Source organism: Rhinoraja longicauda, chromosome 1 (genome assembly GCF_053455715.1).
Source record: "Rhinoraja longicauda isolate Sanriku21f chromosome 1, sRhiLon1.1, whole genome shotgun sequence".
Taxonomy (NCBI): Eukaryota; Metazoa; Chordata; class Chondrichthyes; order Rajiformes; family Arhynchobatidae; genus Rhinoraja; species Rhinoraja longicauda.
In genome coordinates, this window is record NC_135953.1 from 115006034 (window position 1) to 115026515 (window position 20482).

The 20482-nt window shown below is 44.0% G+C and overlaps 2 protein-coding genes across 3 annotated transcripts in view; both read right to left on the reverse strand.

Moving 5' to 3' along the window:
- ndufc1 (NADH:ubiquinone oxidoreductase subunit C1) overlaps window positions 1-20482 on the reverse strand; it is a 442230-nt gene that overhangs the window by 285116 nt on the left and 136632 nt on the right. The window lies entirely within an intron of this gene.
- maml3 (mastermind-like transcriptional coactivator 3) overlaps window positions 1-20482 on the reverse strand; it is a 471521-nt gene that overhangs the window by 2988 nt on the left and 448051 nt on the right. For both annotated transcript variants that reach the window (XM_078404819.1, XM_078404808.1), the window contains one exon: window positions 19865-19985. In XM_078404819.1, coding sequence (XP_078260945.1) covers window positions 19865-19985 — 121 coding nt within the window. The remainder of the gene's footprint in view (window positions 1-19864; window positions 19986-20482) is intronic.

Genomic DNA, 20482 nt, shown 5'->3' on the forward strand with positions numbered 1-20482 from the left:
TACTGGAGTAACTCAGCAGGAGAGGCATCATCTCTGGACAGAAGGAATGGGTGATGTTTGGGCTCGAGACCCTTCTTCCTGACCCGAAACATCACCCATTCTTTCTCTCCAGAGATGCTGCCTGCCCTGCTGAGTTACTCCAGCATTTTGAATCTTATCTTCTTGTTAAACCAGCATCTGCAGTTCCTTCCTACATACTAAGAATAAGGAAGCGTTGTTTGTTTGCGTTGCTCTGCTTTGACACAAGGTTTAATCCATATTCATGCCTTATATCTGGTGATTCCTATGTATGCTCCTTTGAAGATGTTACCGTACCTGGACAACAGTGTCTCCAAGTACGAGCTTAGACTATTTGTTTGGAAACTGTATACATCTTTCTGAACTTTCAACCCCCATGAACAATCCTTGCCCAATAGAGTAGGATGTCCACTCTGGTGAGCTTCGGCAAGGTTAGGTACTGGCTGTTTTATTGTATTGTACATGGTTTAATACTTTAAAAACTTCTCCTTCATAAATTTGCAGACTGCCAATGCTCCTGACGAAAGGCACTTGACTGAACTTGATTTTTTCTCATTTGTGTCATTATCCTTAATGGGGCAACCAGCTGTTGTATCAAACTATATTACTAGTGACATGCTATCAATCAGGGCTATGACCGTCAGTAGAATGAATGCTGTACAGATTAAATTCTGCATTGCCTGCGTTGAATATGATATTGTATGAGATCTCTTCTTTGTTACTTGCGAGAACTCTCTTTGTGCTGATATTGCTTTTGAAACATTGCTACCATCTGCTGCCTTGTGCTTAGATTTGCAAGCTGCTGCAATGTGCCCCTTTCCTCTGACGTAAGTGGCACACGTGGTTTCATAAAAGGAACAATGACATGAAGAATGACTGCCATTGCAACAGTAAGTCAGACTAGTGGCTTGTGCAGTCACGTGACAGAGTCACAGAGTGATACAGTGGAAACAGGCCCTTCGGCCCAACTTGCCCACACCAGCCAACATGTCCCAGCTACACTAGTTCCACCTGCCTGCGCTTGGTCCATATCCCTCCAAACTTGTCCTATCCATGTATCTGTCTAATTCTTTCTTAAACGTTGGAATAGTCCGAGCCTCAACTACCTCTTCTGGCAGCTTGTTCCAGACCCTTTGTGTGAAAAAGTTACCCCTCAAATTCCTATTAAATCGTTTCCCCTTCACCTTGAACCTATGTCCTCTGGTCCTCGATTCCCCTACTCTGGGTGAGAGATTCTGTGCATCTACCCAATCTTTTCCTCTCATGATTTTAAAGATGATGCCACTCATGGTTCCGAGCCAGTCTTGGCCACTGCTTTTTGACTGCAAGCCATCATTAAATTCACCATCTAGTAATCAAGGGCCAACAAATGCCACAATGATGTTTTCCCTCAGGTACTGATCCCCATCAGGACTGACAACTATCACCATCACCATCTGTCATGTGTTCGAGGATAAGTGAATAATTCTGAGAATGGTGGATAAGTTCCAACTAGTAGAATGTTTGTGAGACACTAGGATCTTCAAGTACACATCTTATTTTGACTTAAAGGCAACCCAGGGGGAACAAAGAGTGCTCTTGTGGAAAGAAATGGACAGATAATGTTTCGGGACTGGACCCTTCAGACTTTTGCCGTCTGGCTATTTCCCTCCACAGTTGCTGCCTGACCCACTGAGTTCCTCCAACACTTTGTTTTTTTTGCTCAAGATTTCAGCCTCTTCAATCTCTTATGTCTCCAATGGGTGCTTATAATGACGCCAATATGTCCTATGCCCATACAACTTAATTACTTCATAGCACATTTGCAGTCACTAATAGCACTAGGCTCACCGCTGAATTGATTGATTGGCTGCTAAATAACTGCTATAACTGAATTTTAAGTTCCTACATTGGGGGTACATCCAGGTAAATGTCTTTCTCTCCTAAGACTTGGAGGCATAGAATCATACAGCACAGAAACAGGGCCCTTCTGTACAACACCTCCATGACGACCAAGATGTCCCATCTAAGCCAGTCCATTTGCCCACATTTGGCCTATATCCAAATAAATCTTTCTTATCCATACACCTGCTCAAGTGTCTTTTAAATGTTGTTATTGACTTGCACCAATATGTTTATAGCTGCAGATGTTGATTGAAAGTAAAATAAAACTCAGGAGTATAGCATCCCACTGTCAAAGTGACACTCATAGTCTAAGGCCACACGTTCAATAAGCCATCTCAGATAGCATTCAGCAAAGGACGGTTCTGTGACATTCACATCAGAAAGTTGTCCAGCTATGAGCATCTCCAAGCAGAAAGTCTCATCGCCTATCCTAGATGATCAATAGTATTGATCAAAATAGTATTACCATTGAGGAGATCCCACTACCAATATAATGTGCACAATGTACATCAGACCATATAATCAGGGATGCAATGCTGAGATTTTATAAGGCACTGGTCAGACCACAATTGGAGCATTGTGAGCAGTTTTGTGCCCCATATCTGAGGAAGGATGTGTTGGCGTTGGAGAAGGTCCAGAGGAGGTTTACGAGAATGATCCCAGGAATGATTGGGTAACATATGATGAGCATTTGAAAACACTAGGCCTTTACTCACAGCACTTTAGAATGATGAAGTGGAACCTCATTGAAACTTACAGAATAGTGAAAGGCCTGGATAGAGTGGATGTGGAGAGGATGTTTCCACTTGTGGGAGAGTCTAAGACCAGAGGTCGTAGCCTCAGAATCCCTGCAATCTAACTGGAGCTCCATGCACCTGTAAACTCCACCAGTGGGTATTCCAGCTCACTCAAGATCCAGATCAAAACTCCATCAGCGTTTATAATTAGTTTCTGCACCAGCCTAACTGTATCAGTCTACTTTAGTGATCTCTGTATCTGGCCATCTGAATGTTTGTATTCATCAAAGTTCCCAGCTTTATACATTTTTTGTTTGCTTTTTGATCCAAATAGGTGAGCTTACACTTTCCTGCATTAGATTCTGTCTGCCAAAATGTTGCTCACCCATTTAAATCTATCAACATCTTTCTGCAGAATTTCCACTCCCATCTACACAGCTTACTGTGGCACCCTGGTGGAGTCAGCAACTTTAGAATTATAAACTGATTTGGAAAATCCTGAACAATGCATCAAAAAACCTTTTTACCTGAATTGTCTGATACCTTGGGGTGAAGAACATTGCATACTGGGCCTTTAGACTTAATTTAGTATTGCTATTTTTTGTACTTGAATTGAATTCAGTTCAGTATACAGTGAAATTAGACACAAAATGCTGGAGTAACTCAACGGGACAGGCAGCATCTCTGGAGAGAAGGAATAGGTGACGTTTCAGGTCAAGACACTTCTTCAGTCTCGATGTGAAACGTCACCCTTTCCTTCTCCAGAGGCGCTGCCTGTCCCGCTGAGTTACTCCAGCATTTTGCGTCTATCTTTGGTTTAAACCAGCATCTGCAGTTCCTTCCTACACACTGTACGGTGAAATTCTTTTTTTTGCATACAGTTCAATTAAGTTACATACTTCAGTAAGTAAGTTCATTCCTCCTTTTGATTTTAAGCTTTCTGTGTATTATGAGGATCAATTCAAGAGAATTGTCTGCCATTTCTGTCAATTGGAGCAACTCTTGCATCTACCGGGAAGGTATCACTTTATTCCCAGCCACCATCTTTCATTTAATATATTTGTGAAAATCTTTTGAGTTTTTTCACTCTTGGTGTGTGCTAGGTTACTTTGTCAGGGCATAATATTGTGCTCACTGACTTGAAAAATGGAAACAGAATCAGTGCCGTTCCACTCAAAAGATCTGAGATTTGAATTGTGATGGAGATTTGGCTGATGTCCTGTCATAACCTAAGTGGAAATGCTGGGGAGAAGGCACAGGCAGCAGCAACTCACTCCATTTCGCTGAGGTTTCCACTGAAGTTACAGTAGGAGATCATGAGAACCTCTGTGGAATTGCTCCATCCCGCGGTCCCTGTCAGAAAATCTTTGTCAAACCTTGTAGGGGGTTGCTCTGGGCCCACTTTTACTGTCTTGTATCATCGGGTAGCTTGCTGAGAATCACTGTCACAGCCCTCATGAACAAAGACTGGCTGACGTATCAATAGCCATAGTACAATGCATAAGTGAGCCAGTCTTTAGAAGGAGAGAACGTCAACGGAAAACAATACACAAAATGTAAAAGTTCTTTGCAAAATGTGTGGTAAATGTGATGCTCTTTAGGATGAATAACTTCACCCTTTTGCAGTTCGTTAATACATTATTTCTATAACTGTTAAATCCAAATAGCTGGAAGGAGAAACTATTTCATTGTTGAATATGGGAGTACTGTTGGAAAAGGATAATAGCAAGCAATCGTGGTATGGTAGATTCTTGTGGTAACTGATCTTTTCTGGGGTGTTCTGGTCAGAATTTCAGTGTGGAACAAATGGAAATAGGAAGGGACAAGATGCTATTTTAAGTAAATGCAACAATAAAATGCATGCTTGATGTTAAAGAGTTTCAAACTAAAAGAGTCTAAAATTACAAAAAGGAAGACAGGCCTATGAATGGTAAATACTTCTGCCTATAATTCCACTCTTGGCTTTTTGAGCTGAGGTATACAATAATTTTTATTTTTTTGTTTTTTTAGATTTAGAGGTACAGCGCAGAAACAGGTCCTTCGACCCACCGGGTCCGCGCCGCCCAGCGATCCCCGCACACTAACACTATCCTACACCCACTTGGGACATTTTTTGCATTTGCCCAGTCAATTAACCTACATACCTGTACGTCTTTGGAGTGTGGGAGGAAACCGAAGATCTCGGAGAAAACCCATGCAGGTCACGGGGAGAACGTACAAACTCCGTACAGACGGCGCCCCTTAGTCAGGATCGAACCTGAGTCTCCGGCGCTGCATTCGCTGTAAGGCAGCAACTCTACCGCTGCGCCACCGTGCCGCCTAATGTAAACAATAATGTAAACAAATGTTTACAATAATGTTTACAATGTTTACAATAATGTAAACAAATGGATGTCTCTACTAAAGTAGTTGAGAAAAGAGATTCAGACAAATGTCTGAGCAGTTAATATGTTTGTATCCTGTCTCCAATGTTAAAGTTGGGGAGCTCAGAATGAGACCTGACCTATAACAACTCAGGTGTACTCAAGTTTAAATAGTGGAACAAGGCAGGTTTACTTTGCAGGCATTTAAGCACATGGCAAAATAATGCACTTTGCTTTTTCTCTCATTGAAACAATGGCCTTTGGTGTCATGTAGTTTTATAGACACCAACTTATCAAAAAAATCAAAAAAACTGCTGATGATGGAAATCCAAACTAAAATCTAAATACTGCTAATATGCAGCAGGTCAGGCAGCATTCAAGGAGGGAGAAACAGAGCTAACATTTCCATTCCAAGGTATTTGTCAGATCAAATCTTTAGTGTTATAGTTTGTTTAGTGATAGCCCTCATGAAGACTGCGAATGCTTAATTTCATTAAAAGTGCTATATAAATGCCTACCCGTGAGATGTGGGTGCCATATACCATGCAGCAATTATTGCCCGTTGCTAAAAGCTTGGGAGATGGTAGTGGTGAGACACCCTCTTGAACCGCTGCAGAGTCTCAGGCTGAAGGTGTTGTGTGAGCCTAAATGATCTGGGATGGCATTATATTTAACTGGCAGAGGGCAGGGGAGAAGTATCATTTCTACCTTCATGAACTGATCTGAACAGGAACTTAACATTCCCTTCATAAATTCACGTGATTGGAGTATAATTAGGCCATTCGACACATCAAGTCTACTCCGCCATTCAATCATGGATGATCTATCTTTCCCTCTTAACCCAATTATTTTGCCTTCTCCCCATAATCCCTGACACCCATACTAATCAAGAAACTATCTATAGGGCCTGTCCCACTTAGGCGATTTTAAAGCGACTGCCAGCGATTAGGCTGTTGCCGTACATTCACCGGGGTGTCGTGGGCATGATCGTGAGGAGTCTTCAATGAATCGTAGCGGATCTCGGAGCGTCGCGGAAAAAAATTCCAGATAGAAATTTCTCGGCGACAGCTGGCTTGTCGCCAGGTATCGTAGCTTATTGCGGGCGCTGTCGCATGCTGTCCCCAGGTTTGCTAGGTTTTCGCAGATGCATTTAGAGGCACGTAATATTAAATTAAGAAAAGGCATTTGAAGATACCAGAAGATAGTTTTGTTTAACCAATTTATTTACCGTCAGGACATTTGACAGGTAGATTGGAGGTGACAGTTTGACAGTCAGGTAAGCGTGGGAATTTTGCGATGTTTCCGAAGACGGTGTAATCTCTTAGCCAGGTGCTAGTTTCACAAAAAAAGTAACTTGTATCGACCTGACTTGGCATTGTCGTGGTCATTGTCGTAGGGTAAAAGAAAATTTTGCCGATCTGCTACGACTTCGGCAGTCGCCTTAAAAATCGCGTAACTGGGACAGGCCCTTATCTGCCTTAAAAATGTCCATTGACGTGGCCTCCACAGCATTCTGTGGCAATGAATTCTACAGATTCACCATCCTCTGACTAAAGAAATTCCTCCTTATCTTCTTCCTAAAGGAATGTTCTTTAATTCTATGACCTCTGGTCCTGGACTCTCCCACTTATGGAAACATCCTCTCCACATTCACTGTATCCAGGCATTTCACTATTCGGTACGTTTCAATGAGGTCCCAATCCAATTGAAACAAATCAACTACTTGTCTTTTGTCCCAGCTTGGATTGAATTTGGGTCTTTACAGATCTACATAGCACACAGACCCATACGTATAGTGAAGATACTCCTGCCAATAGTCAATAGTCAATAGTCGTTTATTTGTCACATACACATAAATGTGTAGTGAAATGAAACATTACCCGTCTGTCTTTTGTGTTTTTTGTTGTTTTTGTCTGAATTGTAGTTTAATATGATGTAGTGTTGTATGTTATGTTTTGGGGGTGGGAGGGAACGGGAACTGTAACATTCTCTCTCCAGAACGGAGACGTGACCTTTGTTCTGTGTCGTGTCTCCGTTCCCGTTGCAGCCTACCACCGGCCATTCACCTGGGACCGGCGGGCTCCACCTACCACCGGCCATGCACCTGGGACCCGCGGGCTCCACCTACCACCGGCCATGCACCTGAGAACACCTGGGGCTCTGGTTCGCAGAGCCCACGGCCCGGACTCACCACCTGCGGCGCTGGCCGCCTGCGGAGGCTGCGGGAGCGGCTGCGACTCGTCTCCGGAGGCTCCGGCGCGGGCCGCGTGGACGTCGGAAGCCCGCAGACCCCTGGATGGGGGCCGACATCGGGAGCTCCGGCAGCGGCAGAGGCAACGTGTTCGCCCGCCCCGAATCGCGGGGCTTGGGTCGGCCCACCGCGGACCTTTCACCACCCGGCGCGGCCTGGAATAGGCCGTGGTCCTTTCACCGCCCAGCGGGGGCTTCAATATCGGGAGCCCCGACCGCCCCGATGTGGCAACTCCAACAGCCTGACCGCAGGAGAAGACGGCAGGGAAGAGAAAAAGACATTGTGGCCTTCCATCACAGTGAGAAGGGACTGGAGGAGACTCACTGTGATGGATGTTTCTTTTTGTTTGGTGTTAGTTGTGATTGTATGTGTTATTGCATTTTTATTGATTAATCTTATTGGTCTTATTGTTCAACTGCGGGTAATGTTTCATTTTACTACACATTTATGTGTATGTGACAAATAAACGACTATTGACTATTGACTATTGGCAGTTGAACAATAAGACCAGTTGAACAACACAGACATACTTAAGTTACAGGATCCAACAAGCAACTTAAGTTTGTGGGTAATTACATGTTAAACAGTATTACAATTTTCTCTTCAGTTTAAAGGAAATCTTTTCCTTAAACTTATGTAAAGTACTCTTAACAACTGAGAAATGTGGTCGGTGAGGCATCCTTCCAAAAAGCCCTTAGTGGGAATTGCTGTTTTGAGTTGCAGCGATTTCACTGATTTTACTGATGAGTGAATCATTGTGTTAGTGTTAACTTTTAGTTTCACAGTTTTCCGCTAATCCATCTGAATGCTCTGGCAAATCCCATATGTGAAATGATTCGTTCAGCAAAGTGGCGATTTCACAAATTACGAAGATCAAAGGGAGAACATGGATGAATCCCTGAGAATCCCCAGGTTGCTCAAGATGAAGAAAATTCAAGCACCCTGATATAATACTCAATATTAGACACAGTGCTAAGACATCCCCCCCAACCACTCTTCCTCGATGTTACATTAGCATTGGTGCAATGATGGCGCAATCAAATGTTAGTGTAGCAGTTAAAGGATAACAGCATGGTTCAGATGGATTTGCAGAGAACTGTGAAACTAAATGTTAACAGGAACAGGGGACGTACAACGAGATCTGGGTGTCCTAGTGCATCAGTCACTGAAAGGAAGCATGCAGGTACAGCAGGCAGTGAAGAAAGCCAATGGAATGTTGGCCTTCATAACAAGAGGAGTTGAGTATAGGAGCAAAGAGGTCCATCTGCAGTTGTACAGGGCCCTAGTGAGACCCCACCTGGAATACTGTGTGCAGTTTTGGTCTCCAGATTTGAGGAAGGATATTCTTGCTGTTGAGGGCGTGCAGCGTAGGTTTACTAGGTTAATTCCCGGAATGGCGGTACTTCCATATGTTGAAAGACTGGAGAAACTAGGCTTGTATACACTGGAATTTAGAAGGATGAGAGGAGATCTTATCGAAACGTATAAGATTATTAAGGAGTTGGACACGTTAGAGGCAGGAAACATGTTCCCAATGTTGGGGGAGTCCAGAACAAGGGGCCACAGTTTAAGAATAAGGGGTAGGCCATTTAGAACTGAGATGAGGAAAAACTTTTTCAGTCAGAAAGTTGTGAATCTGTGGAATTCTCTGCCTCAAAAGGCAGTGGAGGCCAATTCTCTGAATGCATTCAAGAGAGAGCTAGATAGAGCTCTTAAGGATAGCGGAGTCAGGGGGTATGGGGAGAAGGCAGGAACGGGGTACTGATTGAGAATGATCAGCCATGATCACATTGAATGGTGGTGCTGGCTCGAAGGGCCGAATGGCCTCCTCCTGCACCTATTGTCTATTATCTATTGTCTATAACACAATGATTCACTCTTCAGTGAAAGCACAGCAACTCAAAACTCCATTTACAAGTTTGCAGGTGACACCGCCATAAGGGGCAGGGTCTTGAACAATGACGAGACAGAATACAGGAAGGAGATAGAGAGATTAGTAACATGATGTCAAGACACCAATCTTCTCCCTCATTGTAAGCAAGGTGAAGAAACTAGTTATTGACCTCGAGAAATGAGGAGGTACCAAGTCAGTGTCAATGGTGCCAAAGTACATATGGTCAAGAGCTTCGAGCTCCTAGCTGTAAATATGACCAACAATTTGTCCTGGACCAACCACATTAAAGATAAGGCCAAGAGAATACACCAATGCCTCTAGTTCCACAGAAGACTAAGGAAGTTTGGCATGATTCCAACGACTCCTATTGACTTCTATAGATGCACTTTAGAGAGCATCCTATCTGCATGGATCCCAGCTAGATTTGGAAACAGCTCTGCCCGAACGCAAAAAAACTGCAGAAAGTTTTGGACGTAAGCCAGTCCATCATACAGACCAGCATCCCACCACTGACTGTATCTGCACTTCACACTGCCTCGTGAAAGCTGCCAACATAATCAAGGATTTCTCTCCCCATGGTCACTCCCACTTTCCCTTCTCCCATCAGGCAGATAATACAAAAGCTTGAAAGCACATTACACTAGATTCAGGAATAGCGGATTCCCTGCTATTATCAGACTACTGATAATAGGCTCCTCCCTCAAGTTAGGATCTTCCAACCTACCTTACAGTGGACCATGGGCTTATTTCTGTATCTGTAATGCTACCATGCTATAAACTATATTCTGTACCCTTGTATTTTTCTCTTAGATACCGATTATATTTGTGTATGACTTGATCGTACTCATGTATAGTGTGATTTGACTGGATAACACGCAAATAAAGCTTTTCACTGTACCTCAGCCGTGACAATAATTAACCAATACCAAGTAATTGGCATACAATGGAAAGACACGTGCCACAATCAAATCAAAAATGCTGGAAGAACTCAGCGGGTCAGATAGCATCTGTGCAGGGAAAGGAAACAACATTTTGAGCCAGGAGCCTTCTGCAGGCTGATTTGGGGGGGGGGGGGGGGGAGGGGAGGAGCTGAAAAAGAGAGGTAGTTGAGGGGCAAAACCTAGCAAGTGATAGATGGAGGAAGGAACTGCAGATGCTGGTTTAAACCAAAGATAGACACAAAATACTGGAGTAACTCAGCGGGACAGACAGCATCTCTGGAGAGAAGGAATGGGTGACGTTTCCAGTCAAGACCGGTCTGAAGAAGAGTCTCGACCCGAAACGTCACCAATTCCTTTTCTCCAGAGATGCTGCCTGTCCCGCTGAGTTACTCCAGCATTTTGTATTTATCTAAGTGTTAAGTGGATACAGCTGGGGGGTGGAGGGGGAGGGGGATGGGGGTGGAGGGGGGGGTGGGCACTAGAATGGAGATACTGACAAAAGCTAGATGTAAAACGGAGAAAAGGTGTCAGATGAAAGAGAAGTGGGATGTAAAGCTGGGTGTAGGGGGGGGGATGGGGTGAGTGTTTTTTTTTTCTCTGACTCAAACCTGCCAGAATCAGATGCTGGTGAGAAATTAGATTGGTAAAGGAGTGGTGGAATTGCAAAACGCCATTAACTCTTGAGACGTGTGTTCCGGACTCGTGTAGGAATGAACTGCAGATGTTGGTTTAGACCCAAAAAGCTGGAGTAACTCAGTGGGTCAGACAGCATCTCTGGAGAAAAGGAATAGGTGCCGTTTCAGGTCGAGACCCTTCTTCAGACTGAGAGTCAGGGGAAAGGGAAATTAGATATATAGATGGTGATATAGAGAGATATAGAACAAATTAATGACAGAAATGCAAAAAAGTAACAATGATAAAGGAAACAGGCCATTATTAGCTGTAGACTAGGTGAAAACTCTGATAAAAGAGGAGGCCTAGGACAGGAAGGACAGTGTGGGAATGGGAAGGGGAAACATAGACATAGAAACATAGAAAATAGGAGCAGGAAGAGGCCATTTGGTCCTTCGAGCCAGCACTGCCATTCATTGTGATCATGGCTGATCATCCACAATCAGTAACCTGTGCCCAACTTCTCCCCATATCCCTTGGTTCCACTAGCCCCCAGAGCTCTATCTAACTCTCTCTTAAATTCATCCAGTGATTTGGCCTCCACTGCCCTCCGTGGGAAGTAAAGTGTTTAGCAACCGGAGATCAGGTGGGTCCAAGCGGACTGAGCGAAGGTGTTCAGCGAAACGATTGCCCAGACTACGCTTGGTCTCGCCGATGTATAAGAGTCCACATCTTGAACAACGGATACAGTAGATGAGGTTGGAGGAGGTGCAAGTGTGCCTAACCTGAAAGGACCATCGGGGTCCCTGGATGGAGTCGAGGGAGGAGGTATAGCGACAAGTGTGGCATCTCCTGCGGGTGCAGGGGAAGGTATTTGGGAAGGTATTTGGGGAGGAGGTGGTTTCGGTGGGAAGGGATGAGTTAACTAGAGTTGTGGAGGAGACGGTCTCTGTAGAGGGCTGAAAGGGATGGAGAGGGGAAGATGTGACTAGTGGTGGTTGTCAGAGTGAGGCCAAATGCAAATTGGAGGAACAGCACCTCATATTTTGCTTGGGCAGCTTACAACCCAGCAGTATGAATATTGAAGGTAGACACAAAATGCTGGAGTAACTCAGCGGGTCAGGCAGCATCTCGGGAGAGAAGGAATGGGTGACGTTTCGGGTCGAGACCCATTGATTTCTCTAACGTCAACTAATCCTTGCATCCCCTCTCTCTCCGTCCCTCCCCCACCCAAATCGTTGCACGAGGTTCAAAGTCATCTTGTGGGGTTCCATTGTCTTTAACACGTTTTCACCTAGCCCACAGCTAACAATGGCATGTTTCATCATCGTTACTTTTTTGCATATCTTTCATTCACTTGTTCTATATCTCTCTACATCACCGTCTACATCATTTCCCTTTCCCGACTCGCAGTCCGAAGAAGGGTCTCGACCTGAAATGTCACCTATTCCTTTTCTCCAGAGATGCTGTCTGACCGGCTTGGTTTCTCCAGTTTTTTTGTGCCTAATCCCGACTCGTAGTTGTGACTGGCTTCACTGCAGTGCTGGCAACTATCTTAGAGCAAATCCATAAGGTGCGTTTTTGTGACTGGCGAGCACCGATTGAAAATAGCTGGTGCTGATCGAAAACATGCCTGCATCTCTCAAAGGGGAAGTGCTTGTTGAAGCTGAAAATGAAAAAGTAATTGGTTCCCAATGTTTGGGAATGTTGCTGGAACGGTCTTGAAACAGGGAAGAAAGGGGTGATTTCCCAGCATGTTTCAGTGGCTGAGTTGAAAAGAAGGAAAGAACAAAACAGGTTCAAGGAAACAAGCTATGTCCCCACTGGTGTAACAGTGGATGGTCACACTAAGTATCATTGCCAGGAGCAATAGCCCTCAGGGCATGGGTACAGAATCACCAATTAATGAGATTGAAGAAGGGCCCTGACCCGAAACATCACCTGTCCATGTTCTCTGGACATGCTGCCTAACATCCTGAGTTACTACAACACTTTGTGTGTTTTTTTTGTGAACCAGCATCTGCAGTTCCTTGTTTCCACGCTCTAATGAGTCTGCATGTCTAAAGCCATGCAAGTTTGTAGGTTAATTGGCTTCTGTAAATTGCTCCTAGTATGTAGGACATAGAACTAATTTATGGGTGATCGCTGGTCGATGTGGACTTGGTGGGCCAAAGGGTCAGTCTAAGCTCTTTCAAGCATGACTCAGGTCAGTGAGGACATCAATACATCCTTTGCCTCAAATACCACTGCATGCAGTACACCCATATCACTCACCTATCACCTCTATAGGGCCTGTCCCACTCTAGGCGATTTTAAGGCGACTGCCGGCGACTGTCAAAGTCGTAGCAGATCATCAAACTTTTCTTTTACCCGACGACAATGACCACGACAATACCGAGTCAGGTCGAGATTACACTGTCTTAGGAAACATCGAGAAATTTCCATGCTGTCAATGCTTCTCCGGCGTCCTAATTTTCGCTGAAATCACTGACAAGTCGGTAAGTACTTGAGAGTTTTGAACTACAACATCTTGTATGGTTACTTAAAAACCAAGCATCACTGTAACAAGGCGTACAAGGCAAACAAGATTTACTTCCAGTTTACTAATAGCTGTTTTAAATTTTTTTTTTTTTAAAGTGGTTAAGTGGATTTTTGTGAAAGGTGTGTGGGCATTCTTTGAAAATGTACAGGAGATGCATATCTGGTTTCTGGGTTGCATATCTGGGTTGGGAGCTAACTTTAAATGTAATGGCTGATGGCCATAAACATTGCAAAAATCCCCACGCTTACCTGACCGTCAAACTGTCGCCTCCAATCTACCTGCCAAATGTCCTGACGGTAAATAAATTGGTTAAACACAAGCATTTTATGGTATTTTGAAATGACTTTATTTATTTAAATATAATGGGCTTCTAAATGCATCTGAGAACCTAGCAAACCTGGGGACAGCATGCGACAGCACCCGCAATAAGCAACGATACCTGGCGACAAGCCAGCTGTCGCCGAGAAATTTCACTCTGGATGATTTCTCAGCGACGCGCTGAGATCCACTACGATTTTTGGAAGACTCCTCACGATCATGCCCGCGACACCCGGCGAACTGTCGGCGACAGCCTAGTCTGCCTTAAGTAATCATCATGATTCCTAACATTCATTTGCGACTCCAACTCACACTGGCACTACCATTCCGATCATCATTTCCACACCTATGCGATCTCCCGATTGTCAATTCCCCTTCCCATTCCCACACTGACCTTTCTGTCCTGGGCCTTCTCCGTCAGAGTGAGCCTAAATGCAATTTGGTGGAACAGCACCTCATATTTCACTTCGACAGCGTACAACCCAGCGGTATGAATTTTGATTTCTATAACTTCAAGTAACCCTTGCATTCCTTCTCTATCCCTCCCCCACCCTGGTCGTCGTATTAGTTTCACTGTCGTCCTTCTGAGTTTCACTGTTTGTATTTCTCGTTATCACCTTCCCCACAGCCAACAATGGACCATTATGGGTTCCACATTTCCTTGATCATCATTGTTGCCTTTGAGGAACATATTTTTTTGCATATCTTTCATTAATTTGTGCTATGTATCTTTCCACATCTCTTGGTTCCCTCTGGCCTGACTCTGAGTCTGAAGAAGGGTCACAACCCAAAACGTCACCTATTCCTTTTCTTCAGAGATGCTGCCTGACCCGTTGAGTTACTCCAGCTTTTTGTGTCTACCCTCCACAGATGGTGCCTGACTTGCTGAATTCCTCCAGGACATTATGTTTTGATTATTGTAAATGGATGATTTGAGATAGACCTCGAAGTGATTAGTGGGGTACCGCAAGGCTCAGTGCTGGGACCCCAGCTATTTACAATATATATTAATGATTTGGACGAGGGAATTGAATGCAACATCTCCAAGTTTGCGGATGACACGAAGCTGGGGGGCAGTGTTAGCTGTGAGGAGGATGCTAGGAGGCTGCAACGTGACTTGGATAGGTTAGGTGAGTGGGCAAATGCATGGCAGATGCAGTATAATGTGGATAAATGTGAGGTTATCCACTTTGGTGGGAAGAACAGGAAAGCAGACTATTACCTGAATGGTGGCCGATTAGGAGAAGGGGAGACCTGGGTGTCGTGGTACACCAGTCATTGAAAGTAGGCATGCAGGTGCAGCAGGCAGTGAAGAAAGCGAATGGTATGTTGGCATTCATAGCGAGGGGATTTGAGTATAGGAGCAGGGAGGTTCTTCTGCAGTTGTACAGGGCATTGGTGAGTATTGCATACAGTTTTGGTCTCCTAATCTGAGGAAAGATATTCTTGCCATAGAGGGAGTACAGATAAGGTTCACCAGATTGATTCCTGGGATGGCAGGACTTTCATATGAAGACTGGATAGACTCGGCTTGTACTCGCTGGAATTTAGAAGATTGAGGGGGGATCTTATAGAAACTTACAAAATTCTTAAGGGGTTGGACAGGCTAGATGCAGGAAGATTGTTCCCGATGTTGGGGAAGTCCAGAACAAGGGGTCACAGTTTAAGGATAAGGGGGAATTCTTTTACGACCGAGATGAGAAAGTTCTTTTTCACACAGAGAGTGGTGAATCTGTGGAATTCTCTGCCACAGAGGGTAGTTGAGGCCAGTTCATTGGCTATATTTAAGAGGGAGTTAGATGTGGCCCTTGTGGCTAAAGGGATCAGGGGGTATGGAGAGAAGGCAGGTACGGGATACTGAGTTGGATGATCAGCCATGATCATATTGAATGGCGGTGCAGGCTCGAAGGGCCGAATGGCCTACTCCTGCACCTATTTTCTATGTTTCTATGTTTCTATGTTCAAATCTGTGCATTTTAGGGCCTTGGTAGCAGTGGCATTGTATCTGTAAGCACATATCCTTCACTCTTTAGTTATAATGACAGTGGCCTATTTCTGGTTCAATAAGAAACACAGAAGTTCATAACTAACAATAAGGTTCAAGCCCGATGAAGTGGCAACATATACGCTGAACAGCAAAACGTGTAGTAAATAGAACTGCAAGACCCTCCTCATCCAATGAATATCATTTGGCACAAAAAAAAAGAACAGGAAATGTTATCCAGCCAAACCTAACAAGAGATGGTAAAGATATTATTAGATCAAAGAAAGAGGAGCATTTACGCCTGAGGATTGGAAACATTTCAGAATTCAGTAAGTTGAGAAAGCAAAGTAGAATATGTGAGTTATCTCACTAGAAAGCTGAAAACATAGTTTCACTACATCTGCAGATATAAAAGGAAAAGGTAATAAATCAATGCAGATCCCCAGCAGATTGAGAAAGGGGAAATTTTATTGGTGAATAAGGAAATGACAGAGAAATTAAACAAATATTTTGTGACTTCATAAAGCAAAACACAGAAAACCACCTGGAAATGATGGGAAGCTATGAATGGTCTAGAGTGAATGAATGGATGTAAGATGCAGCAGGAGTTAAAACTGGCATGTAAGAAAGGAAATGCCACTGTGGTGAAGGGGGATTTCAATATGCAGGTAGACTGGGAAAATCAGGTTGGTTCTGGACGGTGGAACAGCAATGGCAGGAATTTCTGGGCATAATCCGGAAGATGCAGGATCATTTCATTCCAAAAAGGAAGAAAGATTCTAAGGGGAGTAGGAGGCAACCGTGGCTGACAAGGGAAGTTAGGGATGGAATAAAACTAAAAGAAAAGATGTATAACACAGCAAAGAGTAGCCGGAAGCCAGAGGATTGGGAAACTTTCATAGGACAAGAGAAGGTAACAAAACGGGCTGAAAAGATGAAGTACAAGGGGAAGCTGGCCAAGAATATAAAGAAGGACAGTAAAAGCTTCTTTAGATATGTTAAGAGAAAAAGAGTAGCAAAGTCAAATGTGGGTCCCTTGAAGGCAGACACGGGTGAAATTATTATGGGTAACAAGGAAATGGCAGAAGAGTTGAACAGGTACTTCGGAACTGTCTTAACTAAGGAAGACACAAACAATCTCCCAGATGTATTGGAGGACAGAGGATCTAGGGGGGTAGAGGAACTGAAATAAATTTTCATTAGGCGAGAAATAGTATTGGGTAGACAAATGGGACTGAAGGATGATAAATCCCCTGGGCCTGATGGTCTGCATCCCAGGGTCCTCAGGGAGGCGGCTCTAGAAATAGTGGACGCATTGGTGATCATTTTCCAATGTTCAATAGATTCAGGATCAGTTCCTGTGGATTGGAGGATAGCTAATGTTATCCCACTTTTCAAGAAAGGAGCGAGAGAGAAAACGGGTAATTACAGACCAGTCAGCCTGACTTCAGTGGTGGGAAAGATGCTGGAGTCAATTATTAAAGAGGTAATAACGGTGCATTTGGATAGCAGTAAAAGGATAAGTCCAAATGGATTTATGAAAGGGAAAACATGCTTGTCTAATCTTCTGGAATTCTTTGAGGATGCGACAAGTAAAATGGATGAAGGGGAGCCAGTAGATGTAGTGTATCTAGACTTTCAGAAAGCCTTTGAAAAGGTCCCGCACGGGAGATTGGTGACTAAAATTAGAGCACATGGTATTGGGGGTAGGGTGTTGAAATGGATAGAAAATTGGTTGGCAGACAGGAAGCAGAGTAGGAGTAAACGGGTCCTTTTCAGAATGGCAGGCAGTGGTGAGTGGAGTGCCGCAAGGCTCGGTGTTGGGGCCGCAACTGTTTACCATATATATTAATGATTTGGAAGAGGGAATTAGAAGCAACAGTAGCAAGTTTGCGGATGACACAAAGCTGGGTGGCAGTGTAAACTGTGAAGAGGATGTTAGGAGGTTGCAGGGTGACCTCAGAAGGCAGTGGAGGCCAAGTCTCTGAATGCATTCAAGAGAGAAATAGATAGAGCTCTTAAGGATAGCGGAGTCAGGGGGTATGGGGAGAAGGCAGGAACGGGGTACTGTTTGAGAATAATCAGCCATGATCGCATTGAATGTTGGTGCTGGCTCGAAGGGCCGAATGGCCTACTCCTGCACCTATTGTCTATTGTCTACTGACCTGGACAGGTGGGCAGATGTGTGGTAGATGCAGTATAATATAGATAAATGTGAGGTTATCCACTTTGGCGGCAAAAACAAGGAGGCAGATTATTATCTCAATGGAGTTAGGTTAGGTAAGGAGGAGATGCAGCGAGACTTGGGTGTCCTTGTACAACAGTCACTGAACGTTGGCGTACAGGTACAGCAGGCAGTGAAGAAAGCTAATGGAATGTTAACTTCATAACAAGAGGATTTCAGTATAGGAGTAAAGATGTTCTTCTGCAGTTGTATAGGACCCTGGTAAGACCCTATCTGGAGTATTGTGTACAGTTTTGGTCTCCTAATTTGAGGAAGGACATTGAGGCAGTGTAGCATAGGTTCACGAGTTTGATCCCTGGGATGGCGGGACTGACATATGAGGAAAGATTGAAAATACTGGGCTTGTATTCCCTGGATGAGAGGGGATCTTATAGAAACATATGAAGGTTGAGAGGGGATCTTATAGAAACATATAAAATTTATAAAAGGACTGGACAAGCTAGATGCAGGAAAAATGTTCCCAATGTTGGGCGAGTCCAGAACCAGGGGCCACAGTCTTAGAATAAAGGGGAGGCCATTTAAAACTGAGGTGAGAAATTTTTGTTTCATCCAGAGAGTTATGAATTTGTGGAATTCTCTGCCACAGAGGGCAGTGGAGGCCAAATCACTGGACGGATTTAAGAGCGAGTTAGATAGAGCTCTAGCGGCTAGTGGAATCAGGGGATATGGGGAGAAGGCAGGCATGGGTTATTGATTAGGGACGATCAGCCATGATCACAATGAATGACGGTGCTGGCTCGAAGGGCTGAATGGCTTCCTCCTGCACCTATTTTCTATGTTTCTATGTTTCTAATTGATGTTAATGGAGTAGAATACTTTCCAATTAATGCACATCCGTGGGTAATCTGGGGTGCCTTGACACATATATGTGCAATGTATTCTAGACTGATCAATAGTCATCCAGCTTTGTACCAATAGGTTGATGTAATTCCCAGCTTTCAAAAACAAGGCAGTTCTCTCCTCCCTAGAGCAATTCCACAATACAAAGTATGTGTGATCAGGCAGAACATTCATGCGTTCAATCCCAGGCCATTGCAGTATTGGTATTGGTTTATTTTCTTGTCACTGTACTGTTTCTTACATTGAGGTAGAGTAAAGCTTTTCTTTGCATGCTATCCAATTAAATCAGATCATACTGCACATGAATACAATCACCATACACAAGTACAACAGGTGGAGCAACGAGAGTGTAGAATATAATTTACAGCCCTGGAGAATTGTTGTTCCAGAAAAAAGGTCCAAAGTCCACAATGAGGTAGGTTTGAAGATCTGGACTACACCCCAGTTTAAGAGAGGACCATTCAGTAGTCTGATAACAGAGGGAGAGAAGCAGCTTCTGAGTCTGGTGGGACATGGTTTCATACGTTTGTATCTTCAGGAGAGGGGAGAAGGGAGAACGACAGGGATGAAAACAAGGTCCTCGACCCTTGTACGCATCGCGTGGCACATTTGAAAATTGTTGGTGCATTTTCCTGTGATTTTCTGTATGTGCCATTAATAAGAAAATATCTTGCAGAAATAGTCTTTCAGATTCCAAATAAATCTCTCATTGCATGCAAGGCCACAGTAATGCAACACCACAAGTGATATTGTTACATGCAATTGTTGGATGGTTACTGGATTACATGGCTCTCAATGTCTGGTGTGATCCTGTCCTCACTTGACACCCGTATGAATGTAGTTTTCATTCATCAATAGACAGAGCTGAATTCTCTGAATGGAGTAGAAAATGACACAAGAAATGCAAGTCCAGAGTGCTGAACATTTGTAGGTTAATCAGCTACTGTAAATTACTCTTGTGTTTGGGTGATTGGTAGAATCTGGGGGTAATTGATGAGAATTGGAGAGAATAAAAAATATTGGAGTTAATGCAAGATTACTGTAAATAGATGGTTTATGGCCAATGTAGACTTAGACTGAAGGGGTTGCTTCATGATTGAATCTCTTTGAATCTATTTATTTATGAAAATGAAGCCCATCGCTTAATTAAAATCAAATGCATCCATTCAAGTGTAACAGCATATTTAATATCACAGTCAATCCTCCAGATCAAACTGCATATTGCACAGGCTTACCTTGGAACTGATTGACCTGTTGAACAGGATAAGGGTTCCTCTGCTGGTCCTTGCTCTGTGGATGTGTTCTGGGGAGGTGCCGTTGCATCTGCTCATGTTGCTGTTGTTGTAGCTGCTGTTGCTGATGGAAGGAAAGCAAACCCATTGATTCTGGGTGAACAATTGCACGGTTTAGTTATGTTTAGTTTAGAGATGCAGCGTGGAAACAGGCCCCTCAGCCCACCGAGTCCACGCCGACCAGTACACTCATTCTGTTCGACACGCTGGAGGCAATTTACAGAAGCCAATTAACCTACAAACGTGTAAGCCTTTGGAATGCGGGAGGAAACCAGAGCACCCGGAGAAATCCCACATGGTCACAAGGTGAACGTGCAGACAGCACCCATAGTCAGGATGAAACCCAGGCCTGTGGTGCTATAAGGCAACAACTCTACAGCTGTGCCACTGTGGAAGTCTTGCCCTGTTTAGTTTAGTTTACAGTTACAGCGTGGAAACAGGCAGGCCCTTCGGCCCACTGAGTCTGCACTACCAAGCGATCCCCGTATCTTACACACTAGGGACAATTTTACAAAAGACAATTAACCTACAAACCTGCACGTCTTCGTTAAGTGGGAGGAA